At 37.2% G+C, this 18133-nt stretch overlaps 2 protein-coding genes across 2 annotated transcripts in view; one reads left to right on the plus strand and one right to left on the minus strand.

Moving 5' to 3' along the window:
- drd4b (dopamine receptor D4b) overlaps nucleotides 1-8458 on the plus strand; it is a 32019-nt gene extending 23561 nt beyond the window's left edge. Inside the window, exon 4 of the mRNA XM_057837398.1 lies at nucleotides 4430-8458. Coding sequence (XP_057693381.1) covers nucleotides 4430-4647 — 218 coding nt within the window. The 3' untranslated portion in view covers nucleotides 4648-8458. The remainder of the gene's footprint in view (nucleotides 1-4429) is intronic.
- A 3343-nt stretch (nucleotides 8459-11801) lies between these two features.
- The window catches only part of sirt3 (sirtuin 3), a 29425-nt gene continuing 23093 nt past the window's right edge, over nucleotides 11802-18133 (minus strand). Inside the window, exon 8 of the mRNA XM_057837442.1 lies at nucleotides 11802-18115. Coding sequence (XP_057693425.1) covers nucleotides 18089-18115 — 27 coding nt within the window. The 3' untranslated portion in view covers nucleotides 11802-18088. The remainder of the gene's footprint in view (nucleotides 18116-18133) is intronic.

Genomic DNA, 18133 nt, shown 5'->3' on the forward strand with positions numbered 1-18133 from the left:
AAGAATTCAGGGATTTACGCATTTATTCACAAGAATTTTCAACGTAAAAAGCTCTTTGTGGTGATAAGGCGGCGCCACAATGGCTTAAAGACCAACAGCACATTCCACACATTTAAGTAAAATAAATGCTAACTGCCCGTTTTTTTGCTTTTAACCAAGTATCTCGACTGTTTTACGTCCATATCTAAAGAGTTTAGGAAATTAGGCATTTATTCACAAGAATGTTCAATGTAAAAAGCTCTTTGTCTGTGTTTTCATTCGGCCAACTTTGACGGAGATAGGCCCCCTATTAATCGGCCCCGCACTCCATCAATATATTATGAAGTCTATGCTCCAGTTTAAAAACTTAGAACACGTCTGCCGTTTGTTTTCACCGTTATAGCAAATACTCATTACATTCTATATTTTGTCTGCAAAATGCAGCGACTTGTAGAGACTGTCTGCTGTTGTTATTCACCTTCAGATTTGGTAAATCTGGTAATGGCAGTTTTATTTCTTCCCTGCTGATGGTGGTGCTGAAAGCTCTGAATTATCCTTTTGTGCATGCGCAGTTTGAGCATGCACAAGAAACAGTCACCTTTAAATCCCGGTTGAACTCCCGGCACAAGTAAGTTTTGCTGTTACCAGAGGTTCGATTCCCATTTTCTTCACACGTGGCTCTTGCATGCCACTGGAAAAAGCTAGCTTCCCTTGGAAATGAGTTAGCCTTGTGAGTGGTAGTGAGAGAAGCAATGTTTCACCCTCGTAGGTCTGCGATGTGTTTTGGTTTGAATCAGTTTTATCTGTTTGTGGCCTGTTGTGGTCCCTCTCTCTTTGGTAGGGTAAGGAATATTTTATTTTCTATTTTATAGTTGGCTTGTGTGCCATGGAATTGCTATTTGGTTTGATTGTCTCGTTACCTGACTCAAGCGTATTATAATTTCTCCCAGGTTTGGATGGTGTTTGTGCGCCCTCCGCCAGTTTAGCGGCGTTACTTGTTCTTTATTGGTTGCCTCATTTTGTCTTTTGGCGGGTCAAAGGTTACTATTTTGGTATGCATACTTCAACTGCACGTGCTCGAATGGATCATCCAATGCTTTCAGCAAGGCCATCTTGCCACCATTCCGGATTGATAGGACAGTAGTTACATTTGTTATTTTGGTTTTAGTGATGAAAAACATGGCTTCTAAGTACTTTATTTCACTATAACATGATAAAATTATATAGGCTGATAATACGTTCATCACAAGGCAAAAGTCTGCAATCAAAAACAAACCAAAAAAGTCCCAAAGAAGATAGCACGCAAACCAAAAGTGATAAAATAAATGATAATTCATTACGCCACTGACAGAGAAATAAAACAGCATGCATCTTTTTAATTAAGACTCCCTTAGGCTTTAAAAAAAAACTTGATTCCCTCAGCCCTAACCACTTAAAAATCATCACAAAAATGTTGTTCCTTCGGTTATGAACAGGGTACAACGTCTTCAAAAAGGAAAACTGAATAAATGCAAAGCAGCAGCACTGCCTAGTGTTGGGAGAATGGATGAATTTGAGCCCGTAAAGCATTTTGGGTATTGTAATGGTGCAGAATGGTTTAGATATATGGCTCTATAGCTATTAAACGACAGTAGTCTATATACAGTGTATCACAAAAGTGAGTACACCCCTCACATTCCTGCAGATGTTTAAGTACCGTATTGGCCCTGATTATAAGACGACCCCCTTTTTCAAGATTCAAGTTTGAAAAAATACTTTTTGAACACCAAATTAATTTTTATACAAAAAATAATTACAGTACATCTGAAACAAATGATAACAATATATTTCAGAGAAAAAGCATGTAATTTTCCTCATTCAAATCTTAATATATGAACATTTAAATATGTAAACTAAAGTGCAATCACATTCGTAAATGAATGGCTTCTGGTTTTTGAAATGTAAATAAACCAATCTATTGTGATAAAACAACACAATTGCAATAACTGCATTAACCATCAAAGTGAAGTCTAACTGTAACTGTAGTCTTGAAACAAATCTCAGTAAGGAAAAACATTGCAACAAAATAATGCAAACTGGTTAAACTAGTAGCTGAGATCTGTCATGACAGAATATCGCTTCAATGATATTTGGCGCCATCTAGCGTCGTGAATGGGGAGAGTAGCTGAGATCTGTCATAACAGAACATCGCTTCAATGATATCTGGCGTCATCTAGCATCGTGAATGGGTATAATGTATAGACCGGGAATATAAAACGACCTCCTCTTTTTTCAATCTTATTTCAATGCAAAAAACACCGTCTTATATTCGGGCCAATACGGTATATCTTTTCATGGGACAACACTAACAAAATGACACTTTGACACAATGAAAGGTAGTTGTGTGTAGCTTATATAATAGAGTTCATTTATTTTCCCCTCAAAAGAACTCAAAATATAGCCATTAATATTGAAACCCCTGGCATCAAAAGTGAGTACACCGCATGGGGACTACGTACATCCCTAAATGTCCAAATGGAGTACTGCTTGTCATTTTCCCTCCAAAATGTCATGTGACTCGTTACAGGAGTACTGTCAGCATTCCTGCAGAGATTGAAGAGGTGGGGAGGGTCATTCTCATCACCATGCTTGACTGTAGGCATGACACACTTATCTTTGTAATCCTCACCTGGTCGCCGCCACACATGCTTGAGACCATCGGAACCAAACAAATTAATCTTCGTCTCATCAGACCATAAGATATGATTCCAGTAATCCATGTGCTTTGTTGACATGTCCTCAGTAAACTGTTTGCGGGCTTTCTTGTGTATCGTCTTCAGAAGAGGCTTTCTCCTGGGGTGACAGCCATGCACACCAATTTGATGTAGAGTACAGCGTATGGTCTGAGCACTAACAGGCTGACCCCCCACCTCTTCAATCTCTGCAGCAATGCTGACAGCACTCCTGTAACGAGTCACATGACATTTTAGAGGGAAAATGACAAGCAGTACTCAATTTGGACATTTAGGGATGTATGTAGTTCCCATGCAGTTTACTCACTTTTGTTGCCAGGGGTTTAGATATTAATGGCTATATTAATGGAAAATAAATTAACTCTATTATATAAGCTGCACACAGACTACTTTTCATTGGGTCAAAGTGTCATTTTGTCAGTGTTGTCCCATGAAAAGATAAACTTAAATATCTGCAGAAATGCAAGGGGTGTACTCACTTTTGTGACAGACTGTAAATCCTTTCCATTTACCTTTGTTGTACTATTTTTTTTCTTCATCTTTGCTCAAATATTGATAATGTGCTCACTGCAATGAATGAAATTGCACTGACTTGGTAAATGTAGTCAGGCAAGATGTGTAAAACAAGTACCGTATTATTTGCACTAGGGTTGTTCTGATCATGTTTTTTTGCTCCCGATCCGATCCCGATCGTTTTAGTTTGAGTATCTGTCGATCCCGATATTTCCCGATCCGATTGCTTTTTTTTGCTCCCGTTTCAATTCCAATCATTCCCGGTAATTTTTCCTAATCATATACATTTTGGCAATGCATTAAGAAAAAAATGAATAAAACTCGGACGAATATATACATTCAACATACAGTACATAAGTACTGTATTTGTTTATTATGACAATAAATTCTCAAGATGGCATTTACATTATTAGCATTCTTTCTGTGAGAGGGATCCACGGATAGACAGATTTATGACTTTGTATATTGTGACTAAATATTGCCATCTAGTGTATTTGTTGAGCTTTCAGTAAACTGCAGCCATTCAACTCAAATGCATGATGGGAAGTGGACCCATGACTGTGTGTAGTGCTACCAATAGATATATCTTCTCTGCGTTGGGAAAGAAAATAAGATATTAAGACAAAGATCAGTTGCTACTTTGCTTCCCCACATTGCTTCCCATGATATTTCTAATTGTGTGGAGAGGGATTATAAGGCTTTAGCCAATTAAAAAAAGGCTTTAAAGGCCGCCATAATTCACTCTTCTCATTTTACGTTGCCTTTTATCTCTCTGTATAGGTAAAACGGCGCCATTACAGATTGAGCGCGACAATGCATGAGTGGGTCATGCATTAATTGCGTTAAATATTTTAACGTGATACATTTCTTTAAAAATTAATTACCGCCGTTATAGGGATAAATTTGATAACCCCTACCTTAAGCCTAAACTAAAGACTCTGGATGAGTGTAACATATTATGTCAGTAATGTTAAATAAAATTAGAAAACGATTTTATCAAAAAATATATATATATTTAAAAAAGGCATGGCCGATATTTTTTTGCACATTCCGATACTTTGAAAATGACGTGATCGGACCCGATCGCTCTAATTTGCACTATAAGGCGCATAGAAATATAAGGCGCGCCTTTCCTATGATAAAAAAGTGATCATGAGACTATGATAAATGTCAACTAATAATACTACTTTCATCCACTCACGCAGGCTGCTTCCTCTTCTGTTGGACTCCATTCTTTGTGGTCCATACCACTCGAGCTGTGTGCTTGACATGTGAGATTCCTTCAGGATTAATGAGCACAGTGACATGGCTGGGTTATGTCAACAGTGCCCTCAATCCTGTAATCTACACCATCTTCAATACAGAGTTCAAGAAATTCTTCAAGAAATTCTTTCATAACTGCTGCTATTCATGCTGGGTCTGATTAATACTACCACTGTTTGCATCGTAATATTGCCTGTCAGGGCACTGAATCGATAGCAAAGCTAGCTAGGCTAGTTCTGTACTAACTACGCCTTGTTGCATGAAATGATGACAGTGGCTCGGGTGAAACAAAACATCTTCCAAGACAACAAGAAAAGTCCAGTTGCGATCGATTCAACGCCCTGATATTATAACATTCTATCAACTGTTTAGGATATAGACAGTTGCAGTTAATTGTTATATTTCGACAATGTAGTGGTCGCCATCTATCTACATAGAGTAATGTATTAATCTGTGGTAACTCAGAAGTGTCAATTGTTGATGTGTTAGACAGTTACAAATCAGAGGCAAACTGTTTAAAAGCTTTTCTTAAGGAGCATTTTATCTTCCGTGGATGGGTAAGAAAAGGGAAATCTGCCAGAAAAGATAGCCAAGACCAAAATGTCCTCACATGCTTAAACACCTCTTTAAAACTCTTTTTGTTCCTTTTGAAAACTCTCTCAAGATTCTGCCTGTACATGGATTTCATGACACAACGTTCCTGTGGATGCTGCCTCTGTTGCTGTTAATATCAGTGCTTTGAAATTGAAGGTGTAGTGATCTAATTAATTAGAGGAAATTCTAAGTGGGATCCTGGGGTTCGCGGCTTTGGGAGGCAGAGCCTCCCCTGATTGTGAAGTGTAAACAAATAATGATTGCATAAAATTCCTTTTCAATGATCTGGTGCATGCTCTGTATTGCTTTTCTTTTGAAAAGTATTTTTTTATTATTATTCAAATTGTTACAGCAGGCCTCACTTCACATTCAACAAAAGATCATAATAAGTAGTATTTGTAAAATCCCCAAAAGAGAATACTTTCTAGTGCTGCAATAAATAATCGATTAACTCGAGTAGTTCGATTAGAAAAAAGCTTCGAATCAAATTTTGCTGCTTTAAAGATTCGTTTAATTAGAGTGGTGTTGTAATGGTTTGTTTTGAAACGGTTTAGTTCTATTGACTTGGGTGGATACACTGCCCTCTAGTGGCAACAGTGAAAATGACATGACTCATCTAACATGGCTGGATCCAGCTTTTCCCCTTTAAGACCAACAAGTTTTTGTTTGAGCTAATATGATTGTTTATGCCTTCGTAATTTAGAGGTATATTTAGCAAGTTTTTTTTTTGTAGGGATATGTGTTTGAACGATTTGTTAAGAGCAATTAATTTTTTTTTTTTTTTTTTTAGCATTTAAGCTAGCCGGAGTTTTGCTATGCAAGTTATCCAATTGTTCTTTAGTTGTACTTTGATCCTCATTTATTTATTTATTTTTTCAATGTCGTTTAAGGCTAAGCTCAGGTATTTTATTTTTAAAAGCATTTATTGCTCTTGTGAAATGAAAGTGCAATTCTGCATAGTTTTAAAAAACACTTGAGAATTTTATTTTGTATTCTCATTTAATGCACTTTTGGAAGTGCAATCTTAGCAAGCTTTTGTTTTACATCTCCTAAAATTTATTCTGCAACACATTTAACGTTCCTAATCCGATTACTCGATTATTCAAACTAATTAATTAATAGATCAAATAAACGATAGCTGCAGCCTTAATACTTTCTGTAAATCCCACCAAACAGCACCAGAGCATTGATGTGATTTTCATCTAACATTCCCCAGTCGGCAACACGCACATTAAGCTGCGCATTTAGCCTTAACTTTTTGAAGCATTTTTCTTCTTTATCACTGACTTATTTGTTGTCAAATAATTTTGTAAAAGTCACATTTTCACTGAATTAAGGTTAACTGTGTAACGCCTCACAATACTTCCAGAATAAAAACTAATGCCCTCTGGCCCAACCCAGCACTGATGTACAAATTCTGAATGTTATGCTAGTGATTTAAATCACCACCAATGTTTTTGAAGTTATGCTGCACAGCGGATGAATCTGTGTCAACAAGGGCTTTTATTTCTGCATTTATATGTATGTACTTCCCAGCCCAGCCACTGGAACAAGGACCTCACTTGAGACCTTTATTTCTTATTTTTTATCTTTCTTATCTGAAGCCAGAACTCTTTCTCAACATTGATTCTAGAATATGCAACCGAGGCATACATTTTTTTTTTTTTTTTTGTAAACCTCACTCTCTTTGCCGGCTCATTGAGTCATAAAAACCATTTGAACTCAATGAGTAAGGTAGCAATCCAGATGTTAATATTTTCAACTTACGTCTGCCAGGTAATCATTGGTACAAGGAACATGGTCATTTGGGAGCATATTCCATCACAATTGTCACACAAATCACCTCAGAAATGTTAGTTTTTGTCATTGACATGCAAATGCTGTCATGCAAATGTCTAGAGCTAAGCTCAAAATTATTCAGACCGTTAAGTTCAAGCCTAGTTTTAGTGATTGGTACACAGTGCATAACGCATTTTGGCCAGAAGTGGCATTTGAAGGTGACGACTTGAACATGTCTTAATAAATATTCATGGGATGTTTTCTTTCTTTTGCTGATCCTTCTTCGACAAAGGCATATCTGGCATACTAAATGTCTTGTTGATTGGAAGAATTCAGTATTTTTAGGTATTATTTGCTTAAAATTGCAAAAAATATTGTTCCTTAAAAAACGGCCAGATTTAACCCTTGAAGGTCTGGGCCTATTTTGTCTGATTTTGCATGCCTTTGAAGTTGCCTTTATATTTCAAAGAAAGAATTGTTTACGATGGCCTGGTTTGGTCCCTTTTTTTTTGTGACACCTTGAACTTCATGTCCAAATTGTTGTTTCCTTCACTGATCAATTATAAATCATCATTTTGGGCCCAAAAAGACCAAAAATTCCAAAATCGTTTTGTCAAAATTTTTAATATTGATGTCCAATTGACAACCAAACATGCGTAACGAACCGTTTTGAAACTTTGTAATATTTATTCAACATGTTAGGATGAACATTCAACCAAAAAAATTTAGAATAAATAGTCTTATATTTGACAATTCAACATAAACAACAGGTATAGCCATAGGCGTTTTTTGCCTTTATACATGCTCCAGTCAAAACAGGTTATATACAGCAGACCTAACAGTGAAGAACAGTGAAAAAATATATACCATCTAACACAAAAAGTGTTTAGAGGCCATCTCTTTATGAGTTTAGGTATTGCGGCCAATCGCCTGATGAAAACTATGTACACACAATCAAGCTTCTTGAACACACATTTATATACACAAATTGAGAAGATTGATGTGGGAAAAAAATATATATATAACATTGGGGGGAAAAAAGCATTTTCAAAAATATTTACAATAAACAAGTTAAATTTTTTTCAGTCATGCCACTCCGAAAAGCAGTTTCGTCCTGGAATTAGACACGGCTACATCACACAGCTCACACTTCCATGGGGTGTCGGTCCTCTTTCCACCCTTCCATTTTCATTTCACTTTGCTTTTATTGTCACTATAAATGTACATGAAAATAAGTCAGTATTTATGAAAATAATAAAGTATAAAATAAAAATATATACAGCAATAAATAATAATGGAAATCTATACAGTATGTATGACAATAGAAAGAATACCATAGCTGAATATGTGCTACATCCCTAATCTTCATATAGAAAGAAGAACACCACAAATTATAAATTCCTGCCTGGGATACCCACAGTGCACGTACGACTTTGATCTGATATGCACATTTTATTATTATATACACAAACACACACTTATATTGCATCAAAATTAACTTTGTCTTGCAATATCAAAAGAAACTTTCAAAAGAAACGTTTTCAGCATGAAAAAAAAGAGTGAGTTGGTTTACCTCTGCTCGTCGATGGCGTCACCCACGTGTTCAAATCCGTCACTATCTTCACTCGAGGACTCTTCCGAAGAAGACGATGATGACGAATTTGGACCATCCTCTTCCTCAAGTTGATCAGAAGCACAATTGCTTGCGCTAAATTTAGTTTTCCGTTCATTGTCAAAGTCACACAAAGTCGCTGCTCGATCCAGCAGTATCCAACTGGCCGTCGCTCGCCACCTCGCTGCTTCAGAACACTCCTCCTCCCTCTCGTTCGGTTGAACCTTGCACCGCAGTTATATTTATAAAAAAAAAAAAAAAAACGCATTTTGTGCTTCCACTGTGACTTCGAAAGGGTTCGTTTGATTTGTGTTTTTTTCATGGAGCTTCCGTTTTGAAAAAGGACTAGAAATGATGGAAATATAGACATAAACAAATGATCCATGCAGCGTTTTAATGTTTTTTTGAGAGGACAATAAAACTATAAAACTTAAATGACAATATCTCACGTTCTAGTTGGTCGATTGACTTCAAATAATAACGAGAGTAAACCGCAACTTCCGCACTTTAAAACGAGACCAACCAACGGCATGTGGGTGACGTAATTAAAACGTGAGGGCGCTTCAAAGACGACGTGCGCTGAGGACGCGCCGGCGCGTCCTTCGACTCTCAAGGGTTAAGTCAAAAATTAAAACTTTTTTTCTTTCATATTTGTAACAACTAAATCTTTTCTAATACTTTGAACTGTAGCATGCATAGAACAGGTCAAAATGAGAACATACCTTGGTTAAATTTGCAATTGCATTTTCAAGTTAAATCATTCTGCAGAAGATAGGTTTTGAAATGGGTCGCAGAATGATGTCACACCGTGCATTTTTACCTGCCCCAATTGTATCTGCCTGTGGCTAACAAGATGGAGGTGCTTCTGGAAATGGCTTCTGTGTCTGGCCATACGTAACAACAAAGTGCTAACAATTATGCACATAGGTTGTTCCATAAAATGTATTACTAATCCTAAATGTCTCCCAGATTTGCACTTCTTCCTTTAAATTCTTGTGCTTAAAAAACATTCGCCAACTAGCTACAGTTTACATGCACTGTGCATCTCCAATAAGAACAAGATACTAACGTCAGATTTACAGTACATACACACGTGTTAACAACAAGCACAATAAAGGGCTTGTGTAGCGTCATCCGTTTCCACCGATATTTATTAATCATTTACTAGTATTTACTCTCCGTAGTTCTTCCCAGCGTCTCTCTGTATCTGACAAGTAGGGGTTAGATTGGGCCTAAAAAATCCAGCCCGACCCGACCCGCGGGTGTTAAAGCCCGAACCCAAAAAAAATAAACCAAAATGTAGTTTTATTTGTTAGGACTCAGGAGAAGGAGGAAATGCGAGGATCGATGCGTTGTTGCGTTTTATGTGATCACATTTGTGACGATGCCTGTCCATAAAGCCTGTCTTTTGTGACAAATTCTCCCAGTTAAACAATAAACATTTATATCTTTTATATTTGTGTGTCTATTCTATCAGGCGGATAGTGGATTTGACATTTATTTATTTATTTTTAATCTCTTTGGGTTGGCAGAAAAAAACGCAAGTTTTCTCAAAGTTTAAATCGTCTATACAGTGGTACCTCTACATACGATCGCTTCGACACACGAACTTTTCGACATCCGACGTAAAATTTGACTCGCCATTTGTTTCTACATCCGACGACATGCTCGAAATACGACGACAATGGCAGCACCGCAGACGAATGCACGGTGGATTTTCTTGTGTGACAAATCAACACTGGTTTCAGAAAAGGTTGGTACAGGTGGTGAAACAAGGAAAAAGTTGACGCTTACCTTCTAAATGAAGATGCAAATGACAGAAAAATATGAGCGTAGGGTGGGCATCCTTGAAATGGCTCAACAATACATCTCCACGGTCCTCCTCCGACCATTGTTCGCCAGTCTTTATAAGTTAAGCTGACAATTCTTATTGTGGTAACATCTCCAGAGAAATCGCCAACTTCGCCACGTTTTTATCATTTATTTCACAACTTATTCAAAACAAAAACACCTTCTATCTGCCGCAAATGACGTTGTTCTCAAGAAAACATTCAAAGTGAAAGTGAAACTCAAGCTCACCGGTCTGTCTCTGGCAGTCAGCGCCGCGGTGCGTTCAGGGTCAGCAAAAAACGTCCGCCACATTAGAACCCGATTCGTTACATTAATACAGGAATTATTATTATTATTATTATTATTCCGATTTTGATTTATAATTTATTTGTTTTGCTATGTGTAATTGCCATTTGTAGTAGTACCAGCAGTATTTTTTAAGGATTTAGTGAAGGTTTTTGGGCTGTGGAACGAATTAATGGAATTATAATGTATTCCTTATGGGAAAATCTTGCTCGACATACGACCATTTCGACTTACAAACAAGGTCCTGGAACGGATTAACTTCGTATGTAGAGGTACCACTGTATATTCCATTTCACTGTGTATGTCATTTGCATTTTTTTAAAAAAAATGTATTTTACTTATATCTTTATTTAAAAAAAAAAAAAAAAAAAGCCATTGTTTACAGTATATTATCTTCCATTTTAAAGTATATCCTATGTTCTTGAATAGTTAAAATTGAGGTTTCGCTTTTAAATTTGAGGAAATATAAAAATTAGTTTTAGATGGAATTTTGTAAATCAGTGAAAAATACTATTTTGAATGGTAATCAGTTTCTCATTTATGCCTTGTTCCAGTGTAATGCAGCAGCCTAATGCATGTATGAAACCTATTCATTCATTCATTCATTCATTCATTCATTCATTTTCTGAGCCCCTTAAAGTCACGTAGGTCACGGGGGCACTGGAGCCAATGGAGTTCTGGCAAGAAATTCTAGCCACTTTCACCCCTGCATTTACCCCTTTTCACTTGCTGAAGGTGTCGTTCTATTTTTTTACCCCTCCAATGCATATTTAATTGGCTGATGACTAGACCCCCCCACCCTACACACAAACACACAAACACAACCCCGACAGACATAGTACATGTCAACATGCCACCACCTCCGCCCCCTTCAAAGAGGAGGGTTATTAGAATTGTTTTTTTCGGTTATTAATTGTTAGTTAGTTATTAATAGTTTTTTTTTTTAATTTACTTTTTAAATATACCGCAATGGTTTCGACTTATTCTTTTTGAATCACCCTGTATAATGAGTTCAGTTATACAGATAATTTAGATTGTCTTCCCATATGTTGTAAAGATAGAATTGACCCTGCCATTATTCAGTGAATTATTTTCATTATTTTCAAACTTACATTTACCCCTTTTCACTTGCTGAATGCGCCGATCCATCCCCCCTCCCACCTCAAACGCACGTTTGATTAGCTGATGACTTGACCCACCCCCGACACACACACGCAGGCATACCCTGACAGAATTACATATCGACAACATGCCGCCTCCTCCGCGCCCCCCTTGAAGAGGAGGGCTATTATAAGGTTTTTGTTTTTTGGCCAGCAGCCACTGTAAGTAATGTAAAAATACGTCAATGCTGTGGAGGTGGGGAACACATTAATTTTGCTCCTGAAATTTCGACCTGCATAAGAGTTAGCATAACTTTAAACTGTGTGAACTTGCTAACCTGCGAAACTGGAGTAGAAAGCTGCTTAGAGAGAAAGGTCCTCCTGTATGTGTTTTTCTACTCTTAATGTTAATTAAACTGTGAGAAAAGTAGTGACAATAACAATCTGGTCTGTGCCTCTTTACACAACAATATACATGTCTACACTATTAACTAATCCGAGGAGAGATTTGTTTACGTCGCCATCTAGTTGTTGGCTGCCATTACTGGGACGTCTGCACACCTATAGCAGCCCAGCGTCAGTCAACGTAAACAGTAACTTTAGCTGGTGTTGGCTGTGTGCTGCGGGTGGTGATGTCTTTGGACAGCTTTTTTATGGTGAAAAGGCCACCTGCTGAGCCAGAAGAGGAGCCTACAACCACATTCATTCTGCTTAATATGTTGCTAAAAGCTAGAAAACAGGCAACATAAGCAAATGCACTGAGAGCATCATACCTCATGGCAAACCATATTGCTAAAGCTAAGAAACCTTTCACGGTTGGAGAAGAACATCATTCAGTGTATGGTGAGTGACATTTTCCGTTTTTAGCCTAGACGTGTTATTTTATATTTACTGTTTTTTTTTTAAATTTATTTATTCATTTATTTATTTTCTCTTCAGGCATGACAAATCCAAACAAACATACTGTACAGCATTTACATGTGTTTACAATTAATTCAACCCGAAAAGAAAAGGGCTGACGGGAGAAGCCAAAGCTTATTGAAACCCGTCCCCAGTATACCATATAGGACGCAGAAAATATCGAATATCAATTTTTGACATTCAGATTTCGTAGTGATTACAAGTTTTTATTTATTTTTTTTAGTAACCATCCCCTCTGATCTGTCTTTTTTTTTTTTGCCACAGATTGCCGATCCGTGAAAAAAAGGCCCACGTTACACAGGTCCATGGTGCAAAAAAGGTCGGGGACCACTGCTCCAAGCCTACAAATTGGGTTATCACCAGGAGACAATGCTTGAAATTTAATAATCTCATTTAAAAGCCCAAAGACGGTCATACCTTAAAGGGTACCACAGATAGAAAGACATGTGGTTCTTAAAAGATAAATGTTAGTACGAGTTATAATAATTTGATATTAAAAACCCTCTAAATGTTTTCGTTTCAAGAAAATTTGTAATATTATTTTAAATAGTAGGTCGCCATTGTTGTTGATGTCGCAGGGCGGTGACGTCACATGGACACGCTGCCGAACTTCCACCGTGTCGCTCTTTAACTACATTAACATGTGTTCGGTTCTGCCCTTCCAATATGAACCCGAGTGGAACATTAATGTGAAGGACAGCAAAAGGGATAAGTCAAGTAGCGTTTATTTGTCAAGTTCCTGCTAGTTGCTTCCCGGCAAATAAGCGACACGTAAAACTAATAAATAATAATTATTGCCCAACAGATTATAATGTCGCCTTATTTTGCACATGGAGATCTAAGAGGCAGAGAAAGACGAGTGGACACAGGTGTTTATTGGACCACGCCGTTTATTGGCAAAAGCTTCGGCAAATCCTTCACAACAAACATAAGTATATTATAGTGAAAATACAACTAAAATAATAATAATATCTCTCAAAAAATAATGTTCGCAAATAGAAAAGCGCTTCAATCTGTATTAATGAGGCCCTATTCTCACACGGTGAAACAACAATGCAAAGAGAACTGGCATTCACAATCAAGGAGGGCTGAAACGAATACTCGAGCAACTCGAGTAACTCGAGTTTAATAACTGATCCGAGTAATTTTATTCATCTCGAGGAATCTTTTAATTTTGCCAGCTCTAAGCATCACGTTTTGCCCGGACTACTTTTAATGCGGGACAACGCGCTGACGTCACATGCGTAGAGGAAGAAGCAATAATACCTTACTGCACCCGACAGCCCCTACAAACTACGCCGATGTTGCAAAAACTGCCCGCATGATGCTACGGTGGTAGCAGATAGCGTCTGATGCGTCTCATAGATATCACACGTATATGGAACTAGATGCGAAAAGATTTGGCAGCGTTAGCAAACCGCCGCCATCTTAAAGCAGTAGACTTCTCAGCGCTAATAAATAAGATTAACGCTACTGTCCCTCGCTCACGTAACGTTAGCCCTGCGGAGGGCTAGGTTTCTATTAATTATGACTACTGTTGATGCGTGGCTCACGTGTCTTACATACAGGCTTCATAGAACATACAGGCTTTATTTAATCTATGAAAACATAGCGCTGTAGAGTGATGAGGGTGTAAAATAAGAACTCACTAAAGCTAACTGTCAATTTTAGCTCTTTAGTCATTGCTGGGTAAAACACCAAGTAGCACTAGCCCCAAATGTGCTCCAATACAGCAGATATCATAGATTTATTTTGAACACTGCAAAAACTCAAATTCCTATATGGACTTACAGTTTAGACTTAAAACTTAACTGGAACTTAAAAATAGCTCTACACAATTGGAAATTCACTTGGAACACGTGGGAAAAAACACCTAACTTTTAAATGATGTGTGTTATCAAGTGTAATGACATTTTTAGGTAAGAAATATATATATTTTTTTTTTGTAAAAGCTAGAAGTTTTTTGAGTGAAAGCACTCTTTTTTTATCCTAGTCACATCTGTGATGCAGTTGTTGGCTGTTTTCAACAATGTACATTGAAAACAAAGACATTGATTGACTGAAAATGGTTCAATATTAGATGAAATGTTTTGTTTTCTTATGTATATTTATAATTGCTGTTTACCTAAAAATAATATGTTTTATCCAATTATTTGATTAATCGATAGAATTTTCAGTTAAATACTCGATTACTAAAATATTCGATAGCTGCAGCCCTACAATCAAGATATGCAAAATACACATAAAACTTACTCAGATTTTGGTAAAACTCTAAACATTTTAGCAACTCGTTTAGCCCAAAAAATACACTGGATGGCAATATTTAGTCACAATATACAAACTATGATGCTGGGAGCCATTATTAGGAGTCTAGTACGTTGTGAAGACCACACTCAAATTAACGCAAGGAAAAATGAACCCGGAAACTACGGCGTCAGTCGAGGGACAAAACACATGTTGACTTGATCTCTAATTTTAAACTCGCCATTGACACCTTGTGGAGTATTTAAATCACTACCTTAGATAGAGTGACACTGTGGAAGTAAGGTAGGGAGCCCATGTGACGTCACCTTCAGCGACGTCAACAACAATGGCGAAGCTATTTATTGTTTTTATTTAAAATTTTACAAGTTTTACGAAAACGAAAACAGTAAAATGGGTTTTAATATCAAATTATAACTCGTACTAACATTTATCTTTTAAGAACTACATGTCTTTCTATCCGTGGTACCCTTTGATAGTTAGTGCACATAAATGAACCACAACTGTATGCCAAGTTACGGATATTTATTTTTCATCCATTATGTCGTCCGACAGCAACACTGTGTAAATCTTTAAAAGTCGATTCAAACAGTCCATTAAAAGGACCCAATCTGACTTGTATAGTTTGCAGTGCAGTGCAGTCCAGAGCAGAGACAGCCCATCTTTTTCAACAGCCTAAAATGGGGTTTTCTTGGTGCCAACTGCATTTACACTACTGTTCAAAGATTCGGGGTCACCAAGACAATTTTTTCTTTTCCATGAAAAGCCACACTTTTATATATCAAATGAGTTGCAAAATGAATAGAAATTTTAAGTCAAGACATTGACAAGAAATCATTATTTTTTTAAATCTTAAATAATAATCACCGGATCTCAAGACCGTTAAGATGTTGTGGAAGCAGATTAACCGTATGGAAAGCAAGCCATGGAGCCAATCCCATTTATGTGAAGGGCTTCTGTAATCACTACTTTATACTTTTACTTGGAGTACATTTTTACACCAGTACTTTTAACTGAATAAAATTTCACCTATGTCAAAATACTTGGGTAGATTTTTTGGTAGGCTACTCTTACTCTTTCCACCCCTGCAAATGGAAAATTCTTTGGTGAAAGCAAAGTATGAAAGAGAAAATTATTTATATTATTTATTTAAAACTAATTATTATCTGAAAAAAAAATATATATATTCCTAACCTTTTCCATGTCTTAACTAGAGATGTCCCGATCCGATATTTGGATCGGCTCGGACGCCGATATGGGCAAAAAAATGCGCATCGGTATAGGATCGGCCGCCACGGAAAAATTCCGATCCAGACTTCCGATTCAGTTTTTTTTAAAAAAAATCCAGTCCGGGTTTTCCAGCGCACTGATTTACATAATCCATTCCAGTTTTTGCTTCGGTTTCCCTAAAATCCTGTCCGCATTTTACGGAACACCTTCAACACACTACATTACCGTCTCCCAATTTACCGAGAGACTTTATCGGTAAAAATGTCAGCTGTGTGGGATCATTTCACCTTAAAGGACGACAAAGACGAAGAGGCAGAGCACAACATATGCCACAATAAAGTCAAGCGTGGTGGTAAAGCTGTGAGAAGTTTTAATTCAACCAACCTAATCAAGCATTTAGCGAAATACCACCACAAACAATATGAGGAGTTTGTTAAGAAAACCGAAGACAAAAAGAAAGGTCCTACGCAACTAACACTGGCAGAAACTTTTGCTATGCGTGACAAACTGGCACTCGACAGTCCCAAAGCCCAAGGAATAACAAGAGTCGAAGAATTCATTCTGGATGACGAGCCAGTATCTCTCGTGAGTAAAGACGCACCATCCAACACTTAGAACCACGGTACAACATGCCCAGCCGTCATTACCTCTTGAGCGATTCGGCCGTGGAAGATTCAAGAACGATTCACAAACATCCAAATTCCGATTATTGAAATATGTCGAGTAAAGCGGAACTAATACACAGCACGGTCTTCGGGACGCAATGAGAAACGGATCGCATTGCGTCCCGAGAGTAAACATCATGCTAGACCCGGGTAATGCCAATGCTCAGCTCACTGCTTTAGCTCAACTCATGCCACTGGATAAAAAACACAAGAATACCTGACTGCTGCTGACAGCCGCTACAAATTACGTCAACATCGTTTAACTGAAGATAATAGATATCATATGAATATAGAACTAGATGCAGAATGACAGACTTGACGGCTTAGCAACATTGAAGTATGGAAAACTAGATGCGTTGGTAAACGGCCGCCATCTTAAAGCAGAAGACTTCCCTAGTAGGCTGTTGTGAACCTTCCAAGCGAACCTAATTAACTTTTTATCTAAAATACTCCTAAATCGGCAAAATCTTGACTTGAATCTATCTTCAAAACAGTTTTAAAACTTTCACATGTCGAAAGTAGACATAAGGGAAATTATGGAATAACGGGAGCAATTTTAACAACTTTAACAGTTGATTCGCAAAATTAAATGAATTGAATGTAGTTTAAAGCTGCTGATACAGAATGGGGACTTGAGTATTTTATTTACTGTTTTAAAATGTTAACTTGATACTGAAATAGTCGTTTATTTAAACCTGAGAGGCTTTTTATACAATTATTGTAACTAATGCACGAAACATTAAAAGCATCTAATAGCTTGGGGGGGGTTGTGAGATTTTCCACTGAGGTTGTTTGTGTGTTTTGCTTTTTTAAGACAGTTTACAATATTATTTGCACCTTTTACTGACTGACTATGCCATTTCTGTTTGTTATTTATAATGTTTTGTGTTTGTCACTAAATAAACAGGTCAGTTTCTTGTTACCAACCGTTGTGTGTTATTCAAACTCACCTAATTCAGCTCGCTAGTTGTTATCAAGAGTACTAAAACTCTTTGCAACGTGAGTCTGACAACTAAGTAAGGTGGCTAAATAACTCTAAACTTTAACACATGCTCAGATAGGCCGGTATCGGCATCGGCCAGTATCGGTATCGGATCGGAAGTGCAAAACAATATCGGTATCAGATCGGAAGTGAAAAAACCTGGATCGGGACTTCGCTAGTCATAACTACATGTTCCTATTTATTTTGCAACTTATTTGATTATAAAATTGTTACTTTTCATGTAAAAAAACCAAAACAATATTGTACCTAAAGTCAATTCAAGTGATCCACTCAAAGTGTTGATTAGATGAACGCTAACTTCATTCTTCATTTGTCTTTTTGGCACTCTGTTTAAAAAAAAAAAA

The sequence above is a fragment of the Corythoichthys intestinalis genome, chromosome 1 (assembly GCF_030265065.1).
Source record: "Corythoichthys intestinalis isolate RoL2023-P3 chromosome 1, ASM3026506v1, whole genome shotgun sequence".
Classification (NCBI taxonomy): domain Eukaryota; kingdom Metazoa; phylum Chordata; class Actinopteri; order Syngnathiformes; family Syngnathidae; genus Corythoichthys; species Corythoichthys intestinalis.